The 21,303-nt window shown below is 39.0% G+C and overlaps 1 protein-coding gene across 1 annotated transcript in view; it reads left to right on the top strand.

The window, feature by feature from the left end:
* LOC111602174 (hemicentin-2) overlaps positions 1–18,919 on the top strand; it is a 133,175-nt gene extending 114,256 nt beyond the window's left edge. The window contains exons 7-8 of the mRNA XM_023319135.2: positions 2,120–2,488; positions 17,817–18,919. Coding sequence (XP_023174903.1) covers positions 2,120–2,488; positions 17,817–18,001 — 554 coding nt within the window. The 3' untranslated portion in view covers positions 18,002–18,919. The remainder of the gene's footprint in view (positions 1–2,119; positions 2,489–17,816) is intronic.
* The last annotated feature ends 2,384 nt before the right edge of the window (positions 18,920–21,303 follow it).

The following is a 21,303-nucleotide window of genomic DNA, read 5'->3' on the forward strand; positions in this document are numbered from 1 at the left end:
TTAGTGTTATATAGAAATCTTAGATATTGCATGCAAAGTTGATGGTTCCAATTGCAAGCGAAAGCAGCAGCTGGGAACTAGACAATTGTTAATATTTTATTATTATTTTTGTATTATATTATTATATTATTTTGTTAGTTCAAATATTATTTAGCTTCAATCCCCATCACATATTCTAAACTTGTGTCAACTCCAGCTCCTGCGTTGATCCCTTTACAGCTCACAACGAACTACAATTCACATTTTATATATTTTTTAAAATTTATTTTACATATTTTCATTTTATATTTTAATAATATAATATGAAAATATTTTAAAAAAATTTAAAAAAATTGGTAATATATTTTATATAACATTTTATATTAAATGAAATATAAAATAAAATACAATAAATAATTATATATTATAAAATATATAAATATATATTATATAACAATATATATTTGTAAAATATTTGCATTAATTAAAAAAAGGAATAAATTTATAATTGCGTTGAAAACTTAAACTTTTTATGCAATCAAAATTTAAATATTTCAAAATTAACTTTGTAAAAATGCTCAAGTTCTGAGCTTTAACTAAAGGCAACAAGACTCCATTTGCCTGGTTTCTTCTCATTTGCTTTAAGGCTAAAACGTTTTGCAGCACAAGCCGCAATTATTCGGTTTGAAAATTCAAAAAACTTTGTTGTTTATTTGCTTGAAATTTGGTTGTTTCTACTTTGTTGTTGTTGTTTTTGTTTCCTGTGTTCTGTGTTGTTGTGTGCTCGGCAAGCGTGCGTTTAATATTTATGAGTGATTTATCACGATATAAAAATAATAATAAATGCGAGGCAACAAAAGGCTCGCACGCACACAGAGCCCGAGCAGAGCACACAGCTTGAAAGCGAAAGGCAAACGGCAAACGGAAAAAGGCAAAATTCAGGCACGACTCGGGCACTGTTTTGGCCGTAATAAGGCGCGCGCTCATTGCTGCTGCTGCTGCTGCTGCTGCTTGTCAACGGCTTTGTTCTGTCGCGTAACAAGCACCGCAAGGACATAATGTGACCACGCCCACAGCCAACAATTGAGCTGCTGCTGCTGCTGCCTTTTGATACTCTGTTTCGCGTAGCTCGTAAAAAAATTTGTCAGCGAACTTTTTGAAGAACTACAAAAGGCAACGCAGTTAAGAAGTTGAAGTGAGCGACCGACGGGGTATGAGGCAGGCGTGTGACAGTGCCCGACATAGATTTGTATATTTACGATGGGCTTACGGCGTAGTTTTTAAGTGGCGTATACGCAATATGCTTGTCAGCCATTAATTACGCCCTGTTGATTCCAGCACAGTTCATAAATTGATTTTATTCCATTTTTTTCATTTTACTTTGCTTTTGCTGTCAGTTTTATGCGCTAATCAATATAAACTTGGAGATGGAGACGTGGATAAAGTTTGTCTGCTGCAAAGAGCCAAGCAGTAGCCGGCCAAAGCTGTAGGTCGGGCGCTAGGCAGGTGGCTCGACAAAGAGAAACAGGTAGAAACTTAGGGACTATACAAAGCGAGACTTAGGCAGGTGGTTTACTCTATAAAGCCAGGCTGCGTACAGCTGAGTCTTCTATTATCTATGCAGTACAAACCTCATTTATGCTCGATAATTTATGTCTTTTATTTGCCATTGATAAAAATCGAAATATTGCCTTGACCTTGCCTTGGCTAACCAAGCATAAAAGCTAAAGAAAGTAAATTGGAAGAGTTGATTGCGTTAATGAATGCAATGATTATGAATATGTCTGACTTGGAATACCTACACCAATTCACCATTAATATAATTATTATCGATATTTGAGCTTAATTGCTTGATTGCTGTACAACAAGGCTTATGGACTTAGGCGGCTGTCAGCTGCATTGAGCAACTGGCAATAGTCAGTTTCGCATACTTTGCCTTTCAGCAGCTCTACACAGGCAATTCAGGGCATTCCCTAGTCGAGCACTGCCCGCAAGCGCCTGGTGAATTGCTTTCATTTTTTATAAGGCGCCAAAAATCTATCTGTCGATTGAATTATGCATTGTTCGGGCGGATTTATGCGACACTTGTTCAGTTGTTGACAGTTCAATAACTCTTTTCTCTCTCTTTTTTTTCTTGCAGGGGTCAACATGGGCTACATGGAGAACAATTATTCGAATTCGAACAATGGCGGCAGCGTCAACTCACAGGACTCGCTGTGGCAGGTGAAAATGTCGGCGGCTGCCGTTGGCAATCAGCAGACTTTGGTTCAGGCGCCACTTAATCAATATGTGGAGCAGCAGCCCACCTATGGCTATGATCCGTTGACGCATGGCGGCTATGGGGCTGTCGATGATTATGCACCGTATCCACACTTGACCGCCACGCCCAGCCAGGTGGGCGATGAATATCACAATTTGCGCAATAGTCAAAATCCGTCCCGCCAGGATTACTGCAGTGATCCCTATGCATCTGTACAGAAGCCCAAGAAGCGTGTCGATCAGCATTTAGGTAAGTTGAAACAATGGATTTATTTAAATGGGTTTTCAAGTGCGATAATGTTATCGATAAGTTATCGATTTGAAAAAGTGCAATATGTGAGAGTGGGAAATTTGTAAATGAGCTGTGAATAGACTTGAGAATTGAGTGAAGAAAACAATGAATGGAAAGGTGAATGAAATAAGCCACGAATGAATGAATGAATAAAGAAATTGTGGAACAAAAGAATTCGTGATTGAATGACTGAAGGCATTAAGAACAATTGAAGAAGTCAATGAATGAGTGGAGCGTATGAAAGGAATGGAGTGAAATGTGCTCTGTGAGAAAAAATGGAGATTGAAAGAATAGAACTTGAGCTAAGCAGAAATCCAATGGAATATAATGAAAGGAAAATTAGGGGAGAACAAAGCAGATATTTAACTAAATTTCCATGCCGAAGAAGCGGAATTTGTGAGAGAAAAGTAAGGCTCAAACAAAGCTTTACTCATATCTGAGGGAATTTATAACTCAATAGGCTTAGCATGCAGATATATATGGAAATATTATAAGGCTTATTGGAACTCACTGGCATATGAACATTTCGTACTGCTTACAAATCAAATCCAGTTGCCAGAAATAGCAAAACACATGTGTATTATATAATAAATGAGAGATATTTGCAGCTAAAATGCCAAAGAGAAAGAGTGTGAGAGGGAGGGGGAGCAGTAAGGCAGGGATAACTGAAAAGGGAAAGCGCAAATAAATCTGACAACTTTCATCGCTCGCAGTTCTTTTCTACTTATGACACATTAAGCACGAGCACGAGGGTCGCACGGACTCGCCGTCTTCAAACTCTCTGCTAAACTGTGTTGCAAAGTTACCAAAAAGCTCTCAAAGTTTTTTTTTGCCAAAAGTTGAGGGTGAAAGGGGTTCAGCTAAAGGGTCGCCTACACATCTTGGCATGGTCTGTTAGAGCTGGCCAAACGTTGTGTGTGTTTTCGCTCGGACTTTCAGTTATGACAAGTTAAGCACTTTGGATATCAACGATGTCGACCCGACTCGCCCAGCCAAGCTCATGCTAATTATGTATGTGTAGAGCAACCTATATCTGTCTCTCTCTCTCTCTCTCTATCTCGCTGGGTCTGCCCCTGACCTTAGTATGCAACCTTGAAGCATGACACAACGTTAGGCTTTAGCTGTTGGTTCCATCTTGGCTTTTTTTGCTGTTTTGTTTTCTGTCTGCTGCACAACTGACGCTCTCGGCTTAAAGTCTTTGAGCCAACTTTTTGCTTAAAGTTCAGCGTGCCCAAGAAAAACAACAATAAATATTTATATTTTGCTTTGACGTGTCACTGCGTGGCGTGTACTACGCAAATGCTTTAAAATATTTAATAAATAATAAAAAAAGTAAAGAAAGAAAAAATAATAAAAAAAAATCGAAAGCACAACAAAAACTCGGCGCAGCTTAAAGATATGCTGTAAAATGTTTTGAGATAGAAATATTAAAAAAAAAATCTTTTTTTAGAGTTCAGTTTGATGATGTCTCAGCTCAAGTATTGCTATAAGACATCATTTATATATCACATAAAAATTCAAGTTTCGAATTTTGTTTATCAGTAAATTTCTTTGTTTAACATTTAGAGCTCAGCCTCACTACTATTTTTATGAACAGAGTTTAGTGCTACAATACTACTATTTTCATGAACATATTTTGCTTCGACTCTACTACTATTTTCAAGAACACATTCCACTAATACTACATTACTATTTTCTTAAACACATTCTACTACTACTGAAATACTACTATTTCCGTGAGCACATACTACTACTACTACTACTACTACTATTACTACACTACTATTTTTATGAACACATCCCAGATTTATTAGATTAACATTTTATGTTAATATAACAGTGTATATTATGTATCTGTTAAGTAACATTATGTTATGAAAGAAGAAAGATATAAAGCAAAACTTCAAGAGAATGAATGAACCAAAGACAATAGCAAATAGTAATTTTCTAGTAAATTTCTAGTAAAAAAAATCACAATCGCGATCAGTCGTTCGACCTGTAAAGACGTGAATTCGAACAGCCTTCGCTTAAGCTCTACTGCTGCAGAGTTCTAAAAATAGAACTTTGCGGTGCATTCTTCAACGCAACAGCAACAAAAACCGCACACGCAGCGTTTTCTTATCGCTTGCTTCCGCGTAACTCAATTGCTTTAATTGCAATTTACGAAATTTCGTCGCTTGGCGCGAGTGCGCCTGCACTCAAAAGCACAATCCGCGATGACATCTAATGTCAATGACCGCGCTACAGCTGTAAAGGTAAATGCAGAAATGCAAGCCCAGCTTAACGTTGTGATGGCAAATAGGCAAGCCTCCATCATGCCAATAAACTCAAAAATAGATATCGCCTCCGTGCAAGGCATCACTAACAACAAAAACACGAAACGTAAACAGCCAAATTCACCAAAAACCATCAAGAAAAGGCTCATCTTCGACGAACCAAGCACCAGCAATGCAGCATTAATATCAGAAAATCGATTTTCACTGCTCGTAGAAGAAGATGAAGACTACAGCGAATCACCTGTAGCTCCAGAAGCCCCAGTATTGACCGACCAGCAAACTACACCGAAACCTCGTCCGCCCCCCATATGGTGTCCAAACATCAAGTCTGTGGCCCTACTTCAACAGATAATAGATAAAGTAATTGATGCTAAATCATACGTAATTAAGCCAAAGAAGAATAACATAGGTGTATTAACCCAATGCAGTGAGGACTATCGCAGAGTTATAGACCACTTTACTAAGCTGGAATTGGAGTTCCACTGCTACCAGCTTAAGGAGGACAAACCATATAGAGTCGTGTTCAAAGGGCTTCACTCCAGCACTGATACAACACTAATTAAAAAGGAATTGGAAACCAAAGGCCACACAATTACAAATGTGCACAACCCACTGAGCCGTATGGACAAAACACCGCTAAATATATTTTTTGTTGACGTGGCTCAGGCCCCCAACAACAAAGAAATTTTGGACATTCGAGTTGTCTGCAGGCAACGCTGCACAGTGGAACTGCCAAGAAGATACAACGACCTGACACAATGCCATCGCTGTCAAGAATTTGGACACACACAACGCTACTGCCACAAAGCTCCCAGGTGTGTGCGTTGCGCCGGGAAACACGCATCCAAAGACTGCACCCGCGAAAAGGACCAGGCACCAACTTGTGTGCACTGTGAGTTACAGCACCCAGCCAACTATAAGGGCTGCCAAGTATACAAGCGGTTGCGCAAATTGCAATCCCCAGCACAAAAAAGGAGTCCCACACAAACACCGTCTACGGGTCCGAGTACTGCTTCCGAAATTACAAGGCCCCGGAGCATTACCCAAGCCACGAGCTTTGCAACGCCTATTAGTGGTGTTTCTTACGCACAGGCCGCTAGAGGTGGACCGTCAAATAAGAATACCACAAGTGACACTTTGTTCACTGAAATGCTTCAGCAACAACAACGTCAGTTTGACGCAATTAATGCCGAGCTCAAAGCGATGCGAGAAGTACAATCCCAACAAGCAACCATGCTAAACAGTTTAATGGCCATCATAACCAAGCTTGCCTACAAATAATGGCTTTACGTGTGGGTATCTGGAACGCCAATGGCCTGAGAAACAAGACTCAGGAACTGGCTGCGTTTCTCTCACAAGAAAACATAGATATAATGTTAATAACAGAAACTCATGAGTGCCCCACTACACAAATTTTCGGATACGAACACTATCAGGCTCATGGTGAAGGAGCAAACTGCTTTGGTGGATCCTCAATCCTCATACGAGCAACAATACCGCATACACCTTTACTGTCAATTTGCAACGCAACAATGCAGGTCTCAGCCATCACCCTGCCTACGTCTATTGGAGCGATCGAAGTTGCGTCAATTTATCTTCCGCCAAACACTGGTCTGTGTGATCATCACATGGAACAGGTTCTAGGCCAAAGGTTGAATAAGACCCTCATCGGCGGCGACTGGAATGGATGGCACCCATTTTGGGGAAGCAATAGTGCGAATCGTCGCGGAGAAGTCATATTTGAGGCGATTCAAAACTTACAATTCAGCATATTGGCGACTGGAGCCCCCACCCGTTACCCAATTAATGGACACAGGCCCTCGGCAATCGACTTCGCTGTCTACAAAGGCATCTGTGACCGGCAATTGACCATTGAAGAATCCTTGGACCTATCCTCTGACCACCTGCCACTAATAGTCACAATCCACGCGCAGCCACAGCCCTTGCCCATTAGGAAACAACTACTGCCAGCAGGATCAGATTTAGGAGTCTTTAGGCGCGAGCTCCATTACTCTTTGCACATAGAAATGGAACTTAACACTCCTGAAGACGTGGACTACGCAGCAAACAAACTGCAGGAAGAAATAGTCAAAGCTGCGCACCAAGCCGCCCCACCATCTTGCCAAACAAGACAACAGTCTCCGTACAACATCCCCCTCACCTTGGAGGCCCAACACCTACTAATACACAAAAGATGGGCCAGGAGACGCTGGTTAAGATTACGCACGCCTGATGCCAAATCCACGTACAACGAAGCCACGAGGCATCTTAAAGCTGCTCTCGCCCTGCTTCAAAAGAGGTGTATCAGCGATGCGCTGGTACGAGCTGAATCGCCCACTGACGCAGAGTTTCAATTATGGAAATTTACAAGAAAGCTCAAACGGCAGCCAATACGTCGACATCCCATTCGGAGCATTTCTGGTTCCTGGCACATTGGTGACGAAGCTCAAGCTGAGGCTTTTGCAAACCACCTTCAAGACCAATTCACGCCGGTGATTACCGCAGAGGCCTCAGAAATCGAAGCAACAGAAGACATCGTTCTCTCGCCCCTCCCAGCTGAAGACCAGATAACTGGATGTACAAAAGAAGAGGTTCTTGAACACATCAGAAGAGTGAAGGCAAAAAAATCCCCTGGATATGATCTAATAAACGGCAGAGTCCTTAGAGCACTGCCTGACTCCACCATAGACTACATAACTATGGTGTACAACGCCATGCTCCGCATCCGGCACTTTCCAGCCTGCTGGAAGCGCGCCGTGATTGTGATGATTCCTAAGCCTGGCAAACCCGTGGGAGAAATTGAGTCGTACAGACCAATTAGCCTGTTGCCAGTACTCTCCAAAATATTCGAAAGAATATTTCTGGAACGAGTACTGACACATCTGGGACGCCAGGAGGCCATTCCAAACCATCAGTTTGGCTTCAGGAGACAGCATGGAACACCGGAACAGGTTCACAGAGTTGTGCACCATATCCTTGGAGCCTTTGAAGAAAAGATGTACTGCTCTGCCGTCTTTTTAGACATCAAACAGGCGTTTGATCGAGTTTGGCACCTGGGACTGCTGCAGAAAGTGAGGACCACCCTTCCAGCCCCATTTTTCGCGTTGCTATCCTCATACCTTATTGGAAGAACCTTCCAAGTGTCAAGGGGGCAAGCAGTATCCTTGACTAGACCAATTATGGCTGGAGTACCACAGGGTAGTGTTCTAGGCCCAACACTTTATACTTTATTCACAGGAGATATGCCAACTCCCGAGCCAAATATAGGAAGTACAGATGCAGTACTCATAGCGACCTATGCAGATGACACCGCCATCTTATCACGTCACGTATCTGCGCAAGAAGCTTCAGACTCACTACAAAAATATCTGGACTCTTTCGGACGCTGGGCAAAACGGTGGTGTATCACCATTAATGCACAAAAGTCTGTACATACTACCTTCGCCACTAGAAGAGGAGATTGCCCAAGCGTTGCATTGGGGCCCACTATTCCCAAAGCCTCAAAAGTAAAGTACCTTGGTATCACTCTTGACAGAAGGCTGACTTTTAAAGCGCACATAAGTCAAGTAACCTCAAAATGCAAAAGCAAGCTAAAAACCCTCGACTGGATGCTGAGAGCTTCAAGCAAGTTGTCTTACAGCAGCAAGGCCGCCATCTACAAGGCAATAGTTGTCCCAACCTTCGTATATGGTATCTCTCTATGGGGCTCCTCGGCGAAGACTACAAGGAACAAAATTCAGACCCTGCAGAATAAAGCACTACGCAGATGGACTGGAGCCAGCTGGTTTGTAAGAAACTCAGTCTTACATAGGGATTTAGCAATTCCCACAGTTGCTGAACTCATTGGGCGACACAGTTCAAGATACGCGGACAGACTTGCAGCGCATCCTAACCATCTCGCAAGCAACCTGGCTATAAACAACAATAGGCGAAGACTGAAGAGATTGCATCCTCTAGACAATATTAGAACTAATTAAGATAGTAGCTACAAGTGCAGAATAATTGGCATATCTGCCCTCCCATTAGTTAAGGTTTAGAGCTAAATGCGCTATAGAGTCTAAGACAATAAGCTGCAACAAAATAAAGATAAAAAAAAAAAAAAAAAAAAAAAAAAAAAAAAAAAAAAAAAAAAAAAAAAAAAAAAAAAAAAATGTAAAATGCGCACAAGAAGTGAGGCTTGAGGGCAAGAGAGTGTGATGCAATTATTAGAGGATTGCAAGAGACAAAACAGCTGTGGTTTGATTATGAAAAGCGCAGCACTTCGCTTTAAACGTAGCTAAATAAAAGAAACTAAAACGGAGTCTGAGTAGGCGTAAAAATCAAGACATTCTTCGACACATACAAAATAACAGAGTGTGTGCAGCATCATTTTCTAGTGCCATGCACTTCAGCCGAGCCCTTTTTGTTAAGCTCTTAAGTGCAGGGCATCAGAAAACAAGGGTCGAGGTGCGCGGCGTGCAACGGGGCGTATGCGTGATGATATTGCTCTTGCTCTGGCGCGAGCTCTACCCCTTGGTACAACTATGCGGTCTGTGTGCGTGTGTGTGTGTGCGTGGGTGGGGGTGTGTGTGTAAGCCGCATGTGTGCTGTATTTGTGTTATCTTTACGGTTTATGAGCGAGCACAGCCGAAAAAATACATATAAACAGAAACAACAACAACGAAAATGGCATTTTTTTCGACATGTTGCGGGTTTTTATTGCCCGACTGCGGCAGGACGAAAAACAGGATGTGGCAGACGCGCTATGCTTATTGTTATTGTTGTTGCCGCTGCTGTTGTTGTTGTTGTTGTTGCCTTGGTGTCCATGCTTAAAATTTTGTTATTTGTAATGCGTGTCGCTCTCTGCCTCCGTCTCTGACTCTGTCTGTGTGTGTGGGTGTGCGTTCGTGCGTACGTATAAAATGCAAAAGCATAACACAAATACAGCAATTTTGCGGCTGTTGTTGCATAACAAAACACTGACCACGCCCACTCGCTACACTCGGCGGTTAAACGCAAAAAAAAAACATTTTTTGTTCTGCGCCAAAACTAAGAAATGCGCAACAAAAACAACAACAATAACAGCCAGCTCGCAAATGTCAAACTGCCATATAAGCAGCGTGCCAGTTGTTCACACACACACACACACACACATACCCACAAACACATACAGAAAGAGAGAGCCACATGCATGTCAATAAAATGCAGCAGGAAACGCCCCACGAGTGCCGTCAAAAGCAAAAGCAAAAGCAACTAAAAGCTGTGGCTGTATGTGTGCATGTGTGTGCGCGCGTGTGTGTGTGGCAAGTCAGGAAGTTAGTAAAAGTAGGTGCTATCAGAGGGGGTAGGGGTACATTGACAGTGCTACAATATGCAAATACATCTTCATTACATTGATGTGTCAGCTTATGCACAGCTGCGTGCATTTGTGTGTGTGTGTCCATGTGTGTGTGGCAACATGTTTAAAAGCTTTTACACTTGCCAAGTGAAGCTGCAAAGCTGCAGCTGAGCTGAACTGACTTTTGTGCCAGTGCGAAAGCAGCTGCTGCATTAAGAGCTAGGCGTTGGGCCAGGGGTAAATGGATAGAAGGGCAAGGGCGTGGCGCAAAGCGAGGCGAGCGCAAATCTGCGGCAGCAAAAGACGACGTAAGCAGAAAAAAGAATGTTTTTTTTCTGTCGGTTTTTCTTCTATTTTGTGGTTAAGATGAAGTGAGATCCATAAGGGGTTGGGCTGAGCGGGGCGCTTAACTGATTGATTATGCAGACTTCTGTGTCAGTTGCTGGCGCATTTTGGCACATGAAGCTTAATTCATCATTAAATCAGCGAGAGCGAAAAAACACAACTGAGACGAATGTGGACCGATGAAAGATGATGGCTAAAAGCATATTTTTTTGGCTTGAAAATGCTCCAATGGAATTTAAGCTGTAAGCTTTTGAGGCAATTTTTAAAGTAAATCAAGAAAATTAAAATTGATCAAAAAATAAAAGAAAACGCAGTCAAATTTATTAAATAATGCTTTAATAATTAAAAATAATCAAATTTCAATATGAAAAAAATTTAGAAAAAAAAATATTATCTAAAATATTATATAAAAAAATAAAAATAACTTGCCACAAAATTTCTATTGAATTTGAACACCTTTATGTTTCCAATGAAAATGTTATTCAGAGATAAATTTTTAATAGGAAATAATAGTTGAAAAATTTAAAAGAAATTTTGTGCTGCTTAATTTTTATTTGTTTATAATAAATACATTTAATTTTTATTTCATAAAATGTTGAAACTGCTTTTTAACAATCAAAGATTTATTAAATAAAAAACGAAAGGAACATTAAATTTGCAATTAAAACACAACTTTTTATATTTATAAATTTTTTGAAAAATTTCATTCATGCACAGTAAACTCGCAAGAGTTAACGCATAGCAAAATTCCATATGCGCCAACAATTGGGATGTTATCCAAACACTTAAGCAATTTATCAGCAACAACAAAAAAGAGATTTTAAAATTGAGACGCATAAAGCAGAGATTTTCTCGCTCTTCTCTCTTTTAGTTTATGCAAACACATGCAGAGTTTATATTACAGAGCATACAGAGAGAAGCAGAAGAAGAAGTTAAAACATTCTCTAAAAGCTGGCAAAACAAAAGAATTTCTGTGCGTGTGTGTGAAAAGAGTGTTTGCATAGATTGTGCGACAAATTTTTTGTGGACTCATTCGCATTAAGTGGAAGCTGTGAAATAGCATTTATATGTGGATCAAGTTTTGCCTTGATTGCATGGGAAGTCTGAATATTGAGAGGATGAGGGCAAGAGGAGTTTGAATAGCTCAAGTTGCAGATGAACGAAAACTAAAAGATATGGCCAAGATGCAACGAAAACTTCTGAGCTGGACTCTATTTTATTTAAGATTGTCTTAAATCTTAAAAAATTTGGCTAATTATAAGATTTATCATGGAGTTGAGGTTTGAAATATTTTAGCAAAATTAAATATAAAAATATAAAACAATAAAAGCTTTTTTTTGTTTCAATACAATAGATAGATATATATCAGGAACATAAGATGATCTTAGTAAGATTTGTTGTCTGATATAAACCGCTTTGTACCTAAGTTAAGGTCTCAGCTGGAATATTTAACAAAACCCATATACTCTTCTCACTCAATATTCGAGCATGGCAATCCTTCTATAACACAGCTTTAGTAGCAACTAGACGCAACTAGCTATTCATATGTATACAACAGATTTATATGCCAAGTCAAGTTTCACGCTCTGCACATTGAAATTGCTTCCATAGAGTTAAGACACCTCTAATCATGCTAATCGTATGGCCAATAACTCTTGACTTGATGTGCGTTTGCTTAAGTTGTGCAGCACCTTGGATAGTGGCCATAAAATAGTGCATTTGGCTTTTAGGCCAGCCAATAAATGTTGCCAACGTCGAGTGACGCACAACTTATTCAAAGCGCCATAAAATCACACATCCGCAGGAGCTGAGAGGAGGTGGGAGGTGACTGCTTAAGCTCGCATAAATCATGAGTTGGCGAAAGACTCTGAGTCGAGTCGAGACTAAACACACACTAAGTGGATTTGTGAGTGAAAAAAAATGAAAAGGAGTAGAAGAGGCAACAATGATAAGCGACTCGACTCGGCTCTGCTCTGCTCTGTGTGTGTCTGTGTTTGGTCTGTGGCTAAACTCGGCTGCAATTTGTTTACTTTCGACATTTTTGAAAAATTTACTCATACGAATGGCAAGAAAAAACGGGTTATTACGAGCTTAGAGACCAGTAGAGAGGGAGAGAGTGAGACCGAGCCTTGGGGCGGGCAGCTAAATTTGCATGAAGAAGTCAAACAGAAGCGATGGAAAATAAAACAGTTGCCATATGAGTATAGATTGCATTGTGAAAACTGTGTTAAGAGTTACCCTGCAATTGAATATATAGATATACATATATATAGAGTATTCCGTAAATTATTTACTAGCTTACAGGGCATACACATGGCTCAAAATAGTTTACAGGGTATACTTTAATATAGTCTTATACTCGTATGTATATAGTCTGATATATTTATAGGTTTATATATTATGAAACTTCGCAAAATAATACATAAAAAATACTAGAAAATATTAAACTAGAAACGTAGTTAATTGTTGCTGAAAAGGCAGAAGAGCTTCACAAATGTATTTTCAATCAAACCAAGAAATACCAAAAAATACTAAAAAAAATACTTAAAAAATACTTTACAATAAATATGATAAGCTGTTGCTGAAGAAACAGAATGAGACTTGACATTATTTATTTGACGTCAATTGCCGCAACAACAAAAATACTTGAAAAAATACCAGATAAATACTAAAGAAGAGTTTGATTATATAAATACCTAAATAAATATATTCATAGGGCTTTCTTTGTATATATACCCTGGAAAACGTTACAAGCTTGCTCACCAGTTCATCATACCCCATTGCAACTGCTCTACAGGGCATTACTAGATAGACAAACTGTCCAGCAGTGCGTATGCTTAACGCAAAAACGATTAAGTTGTTTCAAGTCGATTCGATTTCAGAGCTCTCACAGCCAAATTGAAAAATAGCACAAAAAACACGAAAATGTAGTCGAAAAAGCCCAGCACTATATATGTTGTGCATGTGTGTGTGTGTGTGTGAGTAGGCGTGGCATGCATAAAGTTATGCGCATAATACGCACAGCTCACGTATTGGCCATAAAATACGATGGCACGCAACGAAAGCAAAGAGAAAACCTGAAGGGAAATCCTAAAGAGTTGAAAAAAATCTAAAGAAAATTCTTAGAGCAAGAAGAAAATGGGAAATGTAAAATGAAAAGAAAAACATTGAAACGAAAAGCGGATTCACTTTTTTCCCTTTCACTCTTTTTCCCTTCGCTGACTTTTTGGCCTGCTTTCGCTTGCATCCTTTCTGCTGCTCTTCTGGCCATTTGCTACTGGTTTCTTTTTTTTTTGGGTCAAGTTTATGCAGATGCCGACAAACGCGCTTAGAAATTTTCGCACGCCCCTCGCTGCGAGAGGCTGACTCTGTTTGGGCATGTTAAAGAGCAGTTGTTAAAAAGGATTTACCGTTTTATATTTGTATGTGCGGCATGTGAGCGCCTGTGTGAGTGTGTTTGGCAAGCCGAAAAACGCTAACACACATTGGTATTTGGCCAAAAGCGGGAGGGCTAGGGGAGAGAGGTGGGTTGGGTTGAGGTGGCGACACATTTCAATGCGGCGATTTCGTTTTTGAAATTCAAATTCCAATAAATTTTCCAACGATTTGGCAAAGAGAAAGAGACAGAGAGAGTTGGTGAGGGATGGGCAGAGAGGGGAATAAAGAAAACCTTTTTGACTCACATTTGCAATTTGAGTTAAGCATTTTAAGCAGCGCCGCTGCGGCCCGCTTAAATATGCAACAATTTGTGGACAAAGATGTCGTTGTGCCTGCGACGCCTGTGATTCAAAATTAATGCGCTGTTTACACACACACCCACACACAGAGAGAGACACACTCCCCGAGGAGCGAGAGCTGAACCGTGTTCCGGTTTACGGTCAATAGCCTGCGGCATATATTTGCAGCTGCACTTTAGGCCTCTGACCCTGAGGATTGCAAATGTAATTTTGAGCTGTGGCCAAGCCACGCCCATGCCTGCCCCGTTGTTGACATTCAATTCCAATTTGCAGCTCAAAGAACAACAACAACAACAAGAACAACAACAACAACTGCATTGAATTGTAATTAATTTTATAACAAGCGCTGCTCGTTAGCAGCCAACCAACGAGGCGGGCGGACAGGCAGCCAAACAGCCAAACAGCCAGTCAGCCAGTCAGCTGGCAAACAAAAAGAATTGTTCGTAGGCTAGTCAGCGCCATGGGCAACAAACCACATGCAGCATGCAACATGCAACATGCATCAGCAGCAACTGCAAAGGGCAATCGCTGACAATTTTAAGCTGCTTTTAAATAAAAATAAAATCGAATGGCAAAAGAGGCGCCAAAGAGGAGGCAGGCAGCTTATGCAAAGCCTCGCGATAGCCACAGAAATATCTTGTTGCAAGTTCAGGATAAGCGAAGCATCAGAGCGCCATTTTTGAGAACATTTTATTCAATTAAAGTTCAGACTGATGCGCGACCCGAAAGCATAGCTATATATATGCTATATGCACAGCTAGATGAGATCTCACATTGTCGTAGATGCTGGATGAAAGATACAAGATAGATGATAGAAGATAGATGCTAGATGATAGATGATAGATGATAGATGATAGATGATAGATGATAGATGATAGATGATAGATGATAGATGATAGATGATAGATGATAGATGATAGATGATAGATGATAGATGATAGATGATAGATGATAGATGATAGGATGATAGATGATAGATGATAGATGATAGATGATAGATGATAGCTAATAGATGATAGATGATAGATGATAGAGTGATAGATGATAGATGATAGATGATAGATGATAGATGATAGATGATAGATGATAGATGATAGATGCTAGATGAAGATGAAGATGATAGATGATAGATGATAGTATAGAATGATGATAATAAGATGATAATGATAGATGATATATATAGATGATAGATGGTAGATAGATGATAATGATGATGATGAGATGATGATGATAGAGGATACTGATAAATGATAGATAATAGATGATAGATGATAGATGATAGATGATAGATGATAGATGATAGATATAGATGAGATGATAGATGATAGATATGATAGAATGATAGATGATATATATAGATGATGATGATAGATGATAGTTGATAGTTTGATAGAGATATATGATAGATGATATATGATAGATGATACGATGATATATTATAGATGATAGAGATGATGATAGATGATAATGATAGATGGATAGATGATAGATGTAGATGATAGATGATAGATGATAGATGATAGATGATAGATGATAGATGATAGATGATAGATGATAGATGATAGATGATAGATGATAGATGATAGATGATAGATGATAGATGATAGATGATAGATGCTAGATGATAGATGATAGATGATAGATGATAGATGATAGATGATAGATGATAGATGATAGCTGATAGATGCTAGATAGATAGATGATAGATAGATAGATGATAGATGATAGATGATAGATGATAGATGATAGATGAATAGATGATAGATGATAGATGATAGATGATAGATGATAGATGATAGATGATAGATGATAGCTCGCTGCTCGCTGCTCGCTGCTCGCTGCTCGCTGCTCGCTGCTCGCTGCTCGCTGCTCGCTGCTCGCTGCTCGCTGCTCGCTGCTCGCTGCTCGCTGCTCGCTGCTCGCTCCTCGCTGCTCGCTGCTCGCTGCTCGCTGCTCGCTGCTCGCTGCTAGCTGCTCGCTGCTCGCTGCTCGCTGCTCGCTCCTCGCTGCTCGCTGCTCGCTGCTCGCTGCTCGCTGCTCGCTGCTCGCTGCTCGCTGCTCGCTGCTCGCTGCTCGCTGCTCGCTGCTCGCTGCTCGCTGCTCGCTGCTCGCTGCTCGCTGCTCGCTGCTCGCTCCTCGCTGCTCGCTGCTCGCTGCTCGCTGCTCGCTGCTCGCTGCTCGCTGCTCGCTCCTCGCTGCTCGCTGCTCCCTGCTCGCTGCTCGCTGCTCGCTGCTCGCTCCTCGCTGCTCGCTGCTCGGTGCTCGCTGCTCGCTGCTCGCTGCTCGCTGCTCGCTCCTCGCTGCTCGCTGCTAGATGATAGATGATAGATGATAGATGATAGATGATAGATTCTTAACAAGTCTCTCTGTCTTAGGCACTTAAAACATTTGATCCATTCACATAAAGCTCTAGAATCCACGCTATTCTATCTGTCTGAATGACTCATAATACTCTCTTACACATTGATTGATTGATGAATGGAACTTGAAGCTTTTAAAGAATCCTATAAATATTGTGGTGTTTACTCGATTGTCTTTAAACTGCTGTTCGAGGAGCGCTTGATTGATTGGGGAAAGAGGAAACAACTTTTACTGAAATCACTTTTAGGCTTAACAACAGTCAGGTCCATTTCGCTTAGCTTTTATTAAAATATTAAGTATACGCCACGTGTTGCCATTGCTTGATTGTAATTCGAGCTGTCGGTGTCTGTAAACAGTTAAAAACTCTTAAGTATTCTTGTGAAGCGTGAAGCTCAGTTTATTAAAATCTCTTTTGAATATTAAGTATACGCCTTGCTCTAATCAATTACAATATACATATTAAGTATACGCCGACATTGGTAACTTGAGCTATTTTTGAACGAACTGTGAATTCTTGTTAATTCTGAAGTCGAGTTGCCTGAATTCGCTTACTGATATTAAGTATACGCCCCGTTTTTAATTATCTGCAAATAAACTCTGTTTGAATTGAGTGAGTGCGTGTGTTATCAGCTTGCTTGAGCTCATTCCAGGCCAACCACTCAGACTTGTAGTCAATAAGTAGCTGCACACCTACACAGAGACACTCTCGCACACACACACACACACATACACTCACACAGCTAGACGTAAGTTAAGCTATGCAAATCAAACGAATTTCGCTAACCATTTTCGGCTTTCTCTCTTCTCACACACATGTCTTTGCCTCTCTGTAATACATCAAAAATAAACTCATAATATAAACGAAATATTAAACATTAAAAAACGCACAGCGGACATCATTCAGGATGTTACGCTCTAACGGAGCGCGCAGGCTGAAGTAAGTTTTAATGCCAAGGACACCACGAGCCAACAACAAATCCTTGACCACGATGATGTTACATTCTGTTCTGTTTTTAACTTTCATTTTCATTTTCATTTTCATTTGCACTTTTTTTTTGCCTGTTGACACGCCCACACAGCCGCCCACAGTTCAGTTGAGTTGAGTTCATCGTGTGTTTGTTTACAGTTCTGCTTTCTCTTGCTTCCCCATTAATTTTCTATTTGATTTTGGTTCTCAGTTTTTAATTGTTTGCGCATGAGTCTTAAGTTTTGTGTGTTTCGAAACTAATTTAAAATAAATTTGATTGCAGATTCACCATATCACGACGTAAGCGGCCTGCCCAATCCCTACAACATGGAGCACATGGTGGAGCAGGACGAGGTGCTGCCACCGCAGCAGCACATGTCCCTCAGCTACGATGACAGTTTCGAGGGTGAATATTCGACAACGCCAAACGCTCGAAATCGCCGTGTCATACGCGAAATTATTGTCTAAGCTTAACTCGAAATACACAACAGCAGCAGCAACAGTAACAACAACAACAAGGCACTCTTATCTAACTCTATTAAACACATCAACTGCACACACACACACCCATCACACACACACCCACACATGAACTCCCCATCAGCATTACAACGAAATCTCAATTTTTCATTTACTCAACTTTGAGCAGTGGCCATTTTTTACTTGGATTATTATTTGTTATGGACATATATCGTTATCGATAACGATAAATGCTAGTTAACGTGTGTTGAGTTTTATTGGCAACGAATTGATATATATATAGAGCGAGATATATATATGATACGATATTTAAGGCATCGAGTTCTCATTAACAAACAAACCAAGCTCTAGTTAAGGCGACACACACACCACACACATACACAGTCTCCCACACACACACACATATGCACTAAATGTTAAATACGAGCTACTTATATAGATAGAGCGAGAGAGAGCGCGCGAGGGGGAGAGCGAGGCAGAGGGAGAACAAGAACGGAGCGTACAGTAATACCTATGCTCAGAGGTCCCAGTCGCATACGCAAGATAACGTACGAGACTTAATTTTAAGCCATCAAATGTTGAAATGAGCAAATTTCAAAAAAAGAAAAACTAAAAAAAAATAAATAGAAAATAAAACAAAACAAAACAAAATAAGCAAAAAACAAAAGAAATTATATATCTCACGCGTGTTTTCTCGTAAGGCAGCTGCAAAACCGTTCACCGTAGTCGTCTAAGCTTTAGGCGTATAAGAGTATCTTAGTGGCCGCGTATAAGAGTTGTTTGCCGCGAGTCGTGCGACTCCAGGCGCGATTCGAACGCATTTCCAACACATGATTTTAGTTAAAAATCAAATAATAAATAAAATAAAATATATTAAAAAATTAAAAAAAAAAAATAACAGTACGACCTGCCACAACAAATTTAAACCTAAATTAATTTACATTAAAAATTAATTTTAACATTTTAAACTGAACGAAAAATAAAGTAAAAAAAAATAAATATAAAAATATTGCTTTAAGTAAATTATAAAAACTCAAAACTTTACAAAAATTATTAAAAATAATTGAAAAATTAAAAAACAACTGTGCAGCTTGACAACTTTAAATTAATTTAAAAAATTAAAAAAAAAAACTCGAAACTTTAAATGATTTAATTTCCATGAGCTTTCCGTTAAAATTGAAAATTTTTCAAAAATTGTATTTATCAGTTGAAAAAAACAATTAAAGCTATTAACATATTTTAATATATATTTTGATTATAGAAAATATATTTTTATATGTATATTAAATTAAGTATTTACATTCTTCTTATGTAACTCTGTTTTTTTTGTTTCGTTGTTTGTTTGTTTTTTCTTGCAACTTTTTGACGCTAGCACATGAAATGCGAAAATGAATGAAAATGATGAAAAGAAAGAAGAGAGAAGATAGAGGAGTAGAGGAGAGGCGTACGTTTTCTGTAGCTAAGAATTAATTGTAAATACATGTGTAATTTGTATATATTTACTTGATATACAAAGTAAATAAGCAGCGTGCAGCAACAACAACTTAAATATATAAATTGTAGTTAATTTTAAACAATTTCAAAACATGAATTTAACTAGTAAGCTAATTGATTAAGCGAACCATGTTTAAAAGCAAATGCCACAACAAAAACTACAAATAAATAAAAATCTACAACAAAACAAACGCATCACAAGTGAAACCCATCTCTCGACAAAAATCTTGAATTATATATAAAATACACATACATTATATATATATATGTATATATAACGTATATATATATATACAATTACGTCTACTTATTATTTGTAAATAAGTGAAACATATATATAAATATTTTAATTTCAAAAACAAACAAAAATCCATTAAAAATATATTTCCAAAAAAAAAAAACAAAATTTCAAATATTTCTTTTTATTTTACAAAAACTCTTTACATACAGCATAAACGCATAAATCAATTAGATATATATGTATATCTAAATAAATGATATATATATATATATATACATATATATATATATAATATAGCTAATTTTCTGTGTAGTGACTGCACAGCCTGGAAGCTTAAAATATCGAAAATGCTTTCATTGGCTCGATCTCGATATACACAGTCGCACTACTATTTTTATTTTTTAAGAGCAAACTATGTAGAATTTTTTGCAGAGATGCTGAGAAGGTAAGTTTAAGCAATGCATAAATCAGTTTTCAAATATATATGTGCTCATTTCAAAATAATATTATATTGAGAGTTTTTAAGCTCTTTGTAATATTTTGAGTAAAAGGCAAACCACCAAGACTACAAGGTCTGATGACTTCAACTTTGGTGCATAAGTTCTTCCTTCATTCCTCTTTGGCAACATTGATGATGGGCTAGATCGATAAGATATGGACTTATCTGATTACTAATTCAAAAAATGTACTTTTGTTGCTTAAAATTCTAGTCTTAAATAGCATGAGCATCGTAGTCTACTGGCAGTTGTGGAAGATTCTTAATTAAAGTAAGTATTCGAGATATTTGACAGGTGCTGTCTATGCTTTCATATTTACACTTGTATTCCTATCTAATGTTACAAGCGTTCTTAGGGTTGTTTTTACTTTAGCTGCAAGCTTTGTATGGATCTATTCTTGTTGCTATAACAGACATATATTATAAGAGCAGCCCATATGAAATTGTTTAAAGAAATGTGTAGAAAGCACGTTCAGTTAAGTCAAGTTATATCTTAAAGACTAAAACAGCTAAATATATAATATTTGAGATATAAGTACACAAAATTCATGTGAACATATGAAATATATTACTTTTTGGCTAACTTATTTTATACTATACAATACTAGAACTAGAGTGCAGTTTTCTGTACATCGAAAACTAGCGCCCGCATCAATTTTAAGTTAACTCAGCTTTAGTTTAAGGTTCAAGTAAAGAAAATAAAGTTGAAATGGCAAGAGTTTGCTTGATTTCTTTGGGGCCATGTCGACTATAATAAAGCAAGTGACAGCAGCAGCAGCAGCAGCAGCAGCAGCAACATTTGCTTTTGCTGCATAATGTGTCGAGGCTCATTTGATTGGCATAAAATTTATAGCATGCAATTTGACTTGAAAGGTGGCAGCACCCAGTGGCGGCAAGTCTGGCAACGCTGGCTGCTGCCCGGAAGTAACACGACACTTGACATTTTAATTTAATGCCCAGCGCAGACGTCGCTGACAACGCAACAACAGCAGCAGCAGGAGCAGCAGCAGCAGCAGGAGCAGCAGCAACAATAATAAGCTGACAGGCAGAATTTGGGGA

The sequence above is a fragment of the Drosophila hydei genome, unplaced genomic scaffold, assembly GCF_003285905.1.
Source record: "Drosophila hydei strain 15085-1641.00,03,60 unplaced genomic scaffold, DhydRS2 tig00000172-arrow-pilon, whole genome shotgun sequence".
Taxonomy (NCBI): domain Eukaryota; kingdom Metazoa; phylum Arthropoda; class Insecta; order Diptera; family Drosophilidae; genus Drosophila; species Drosophila hydei.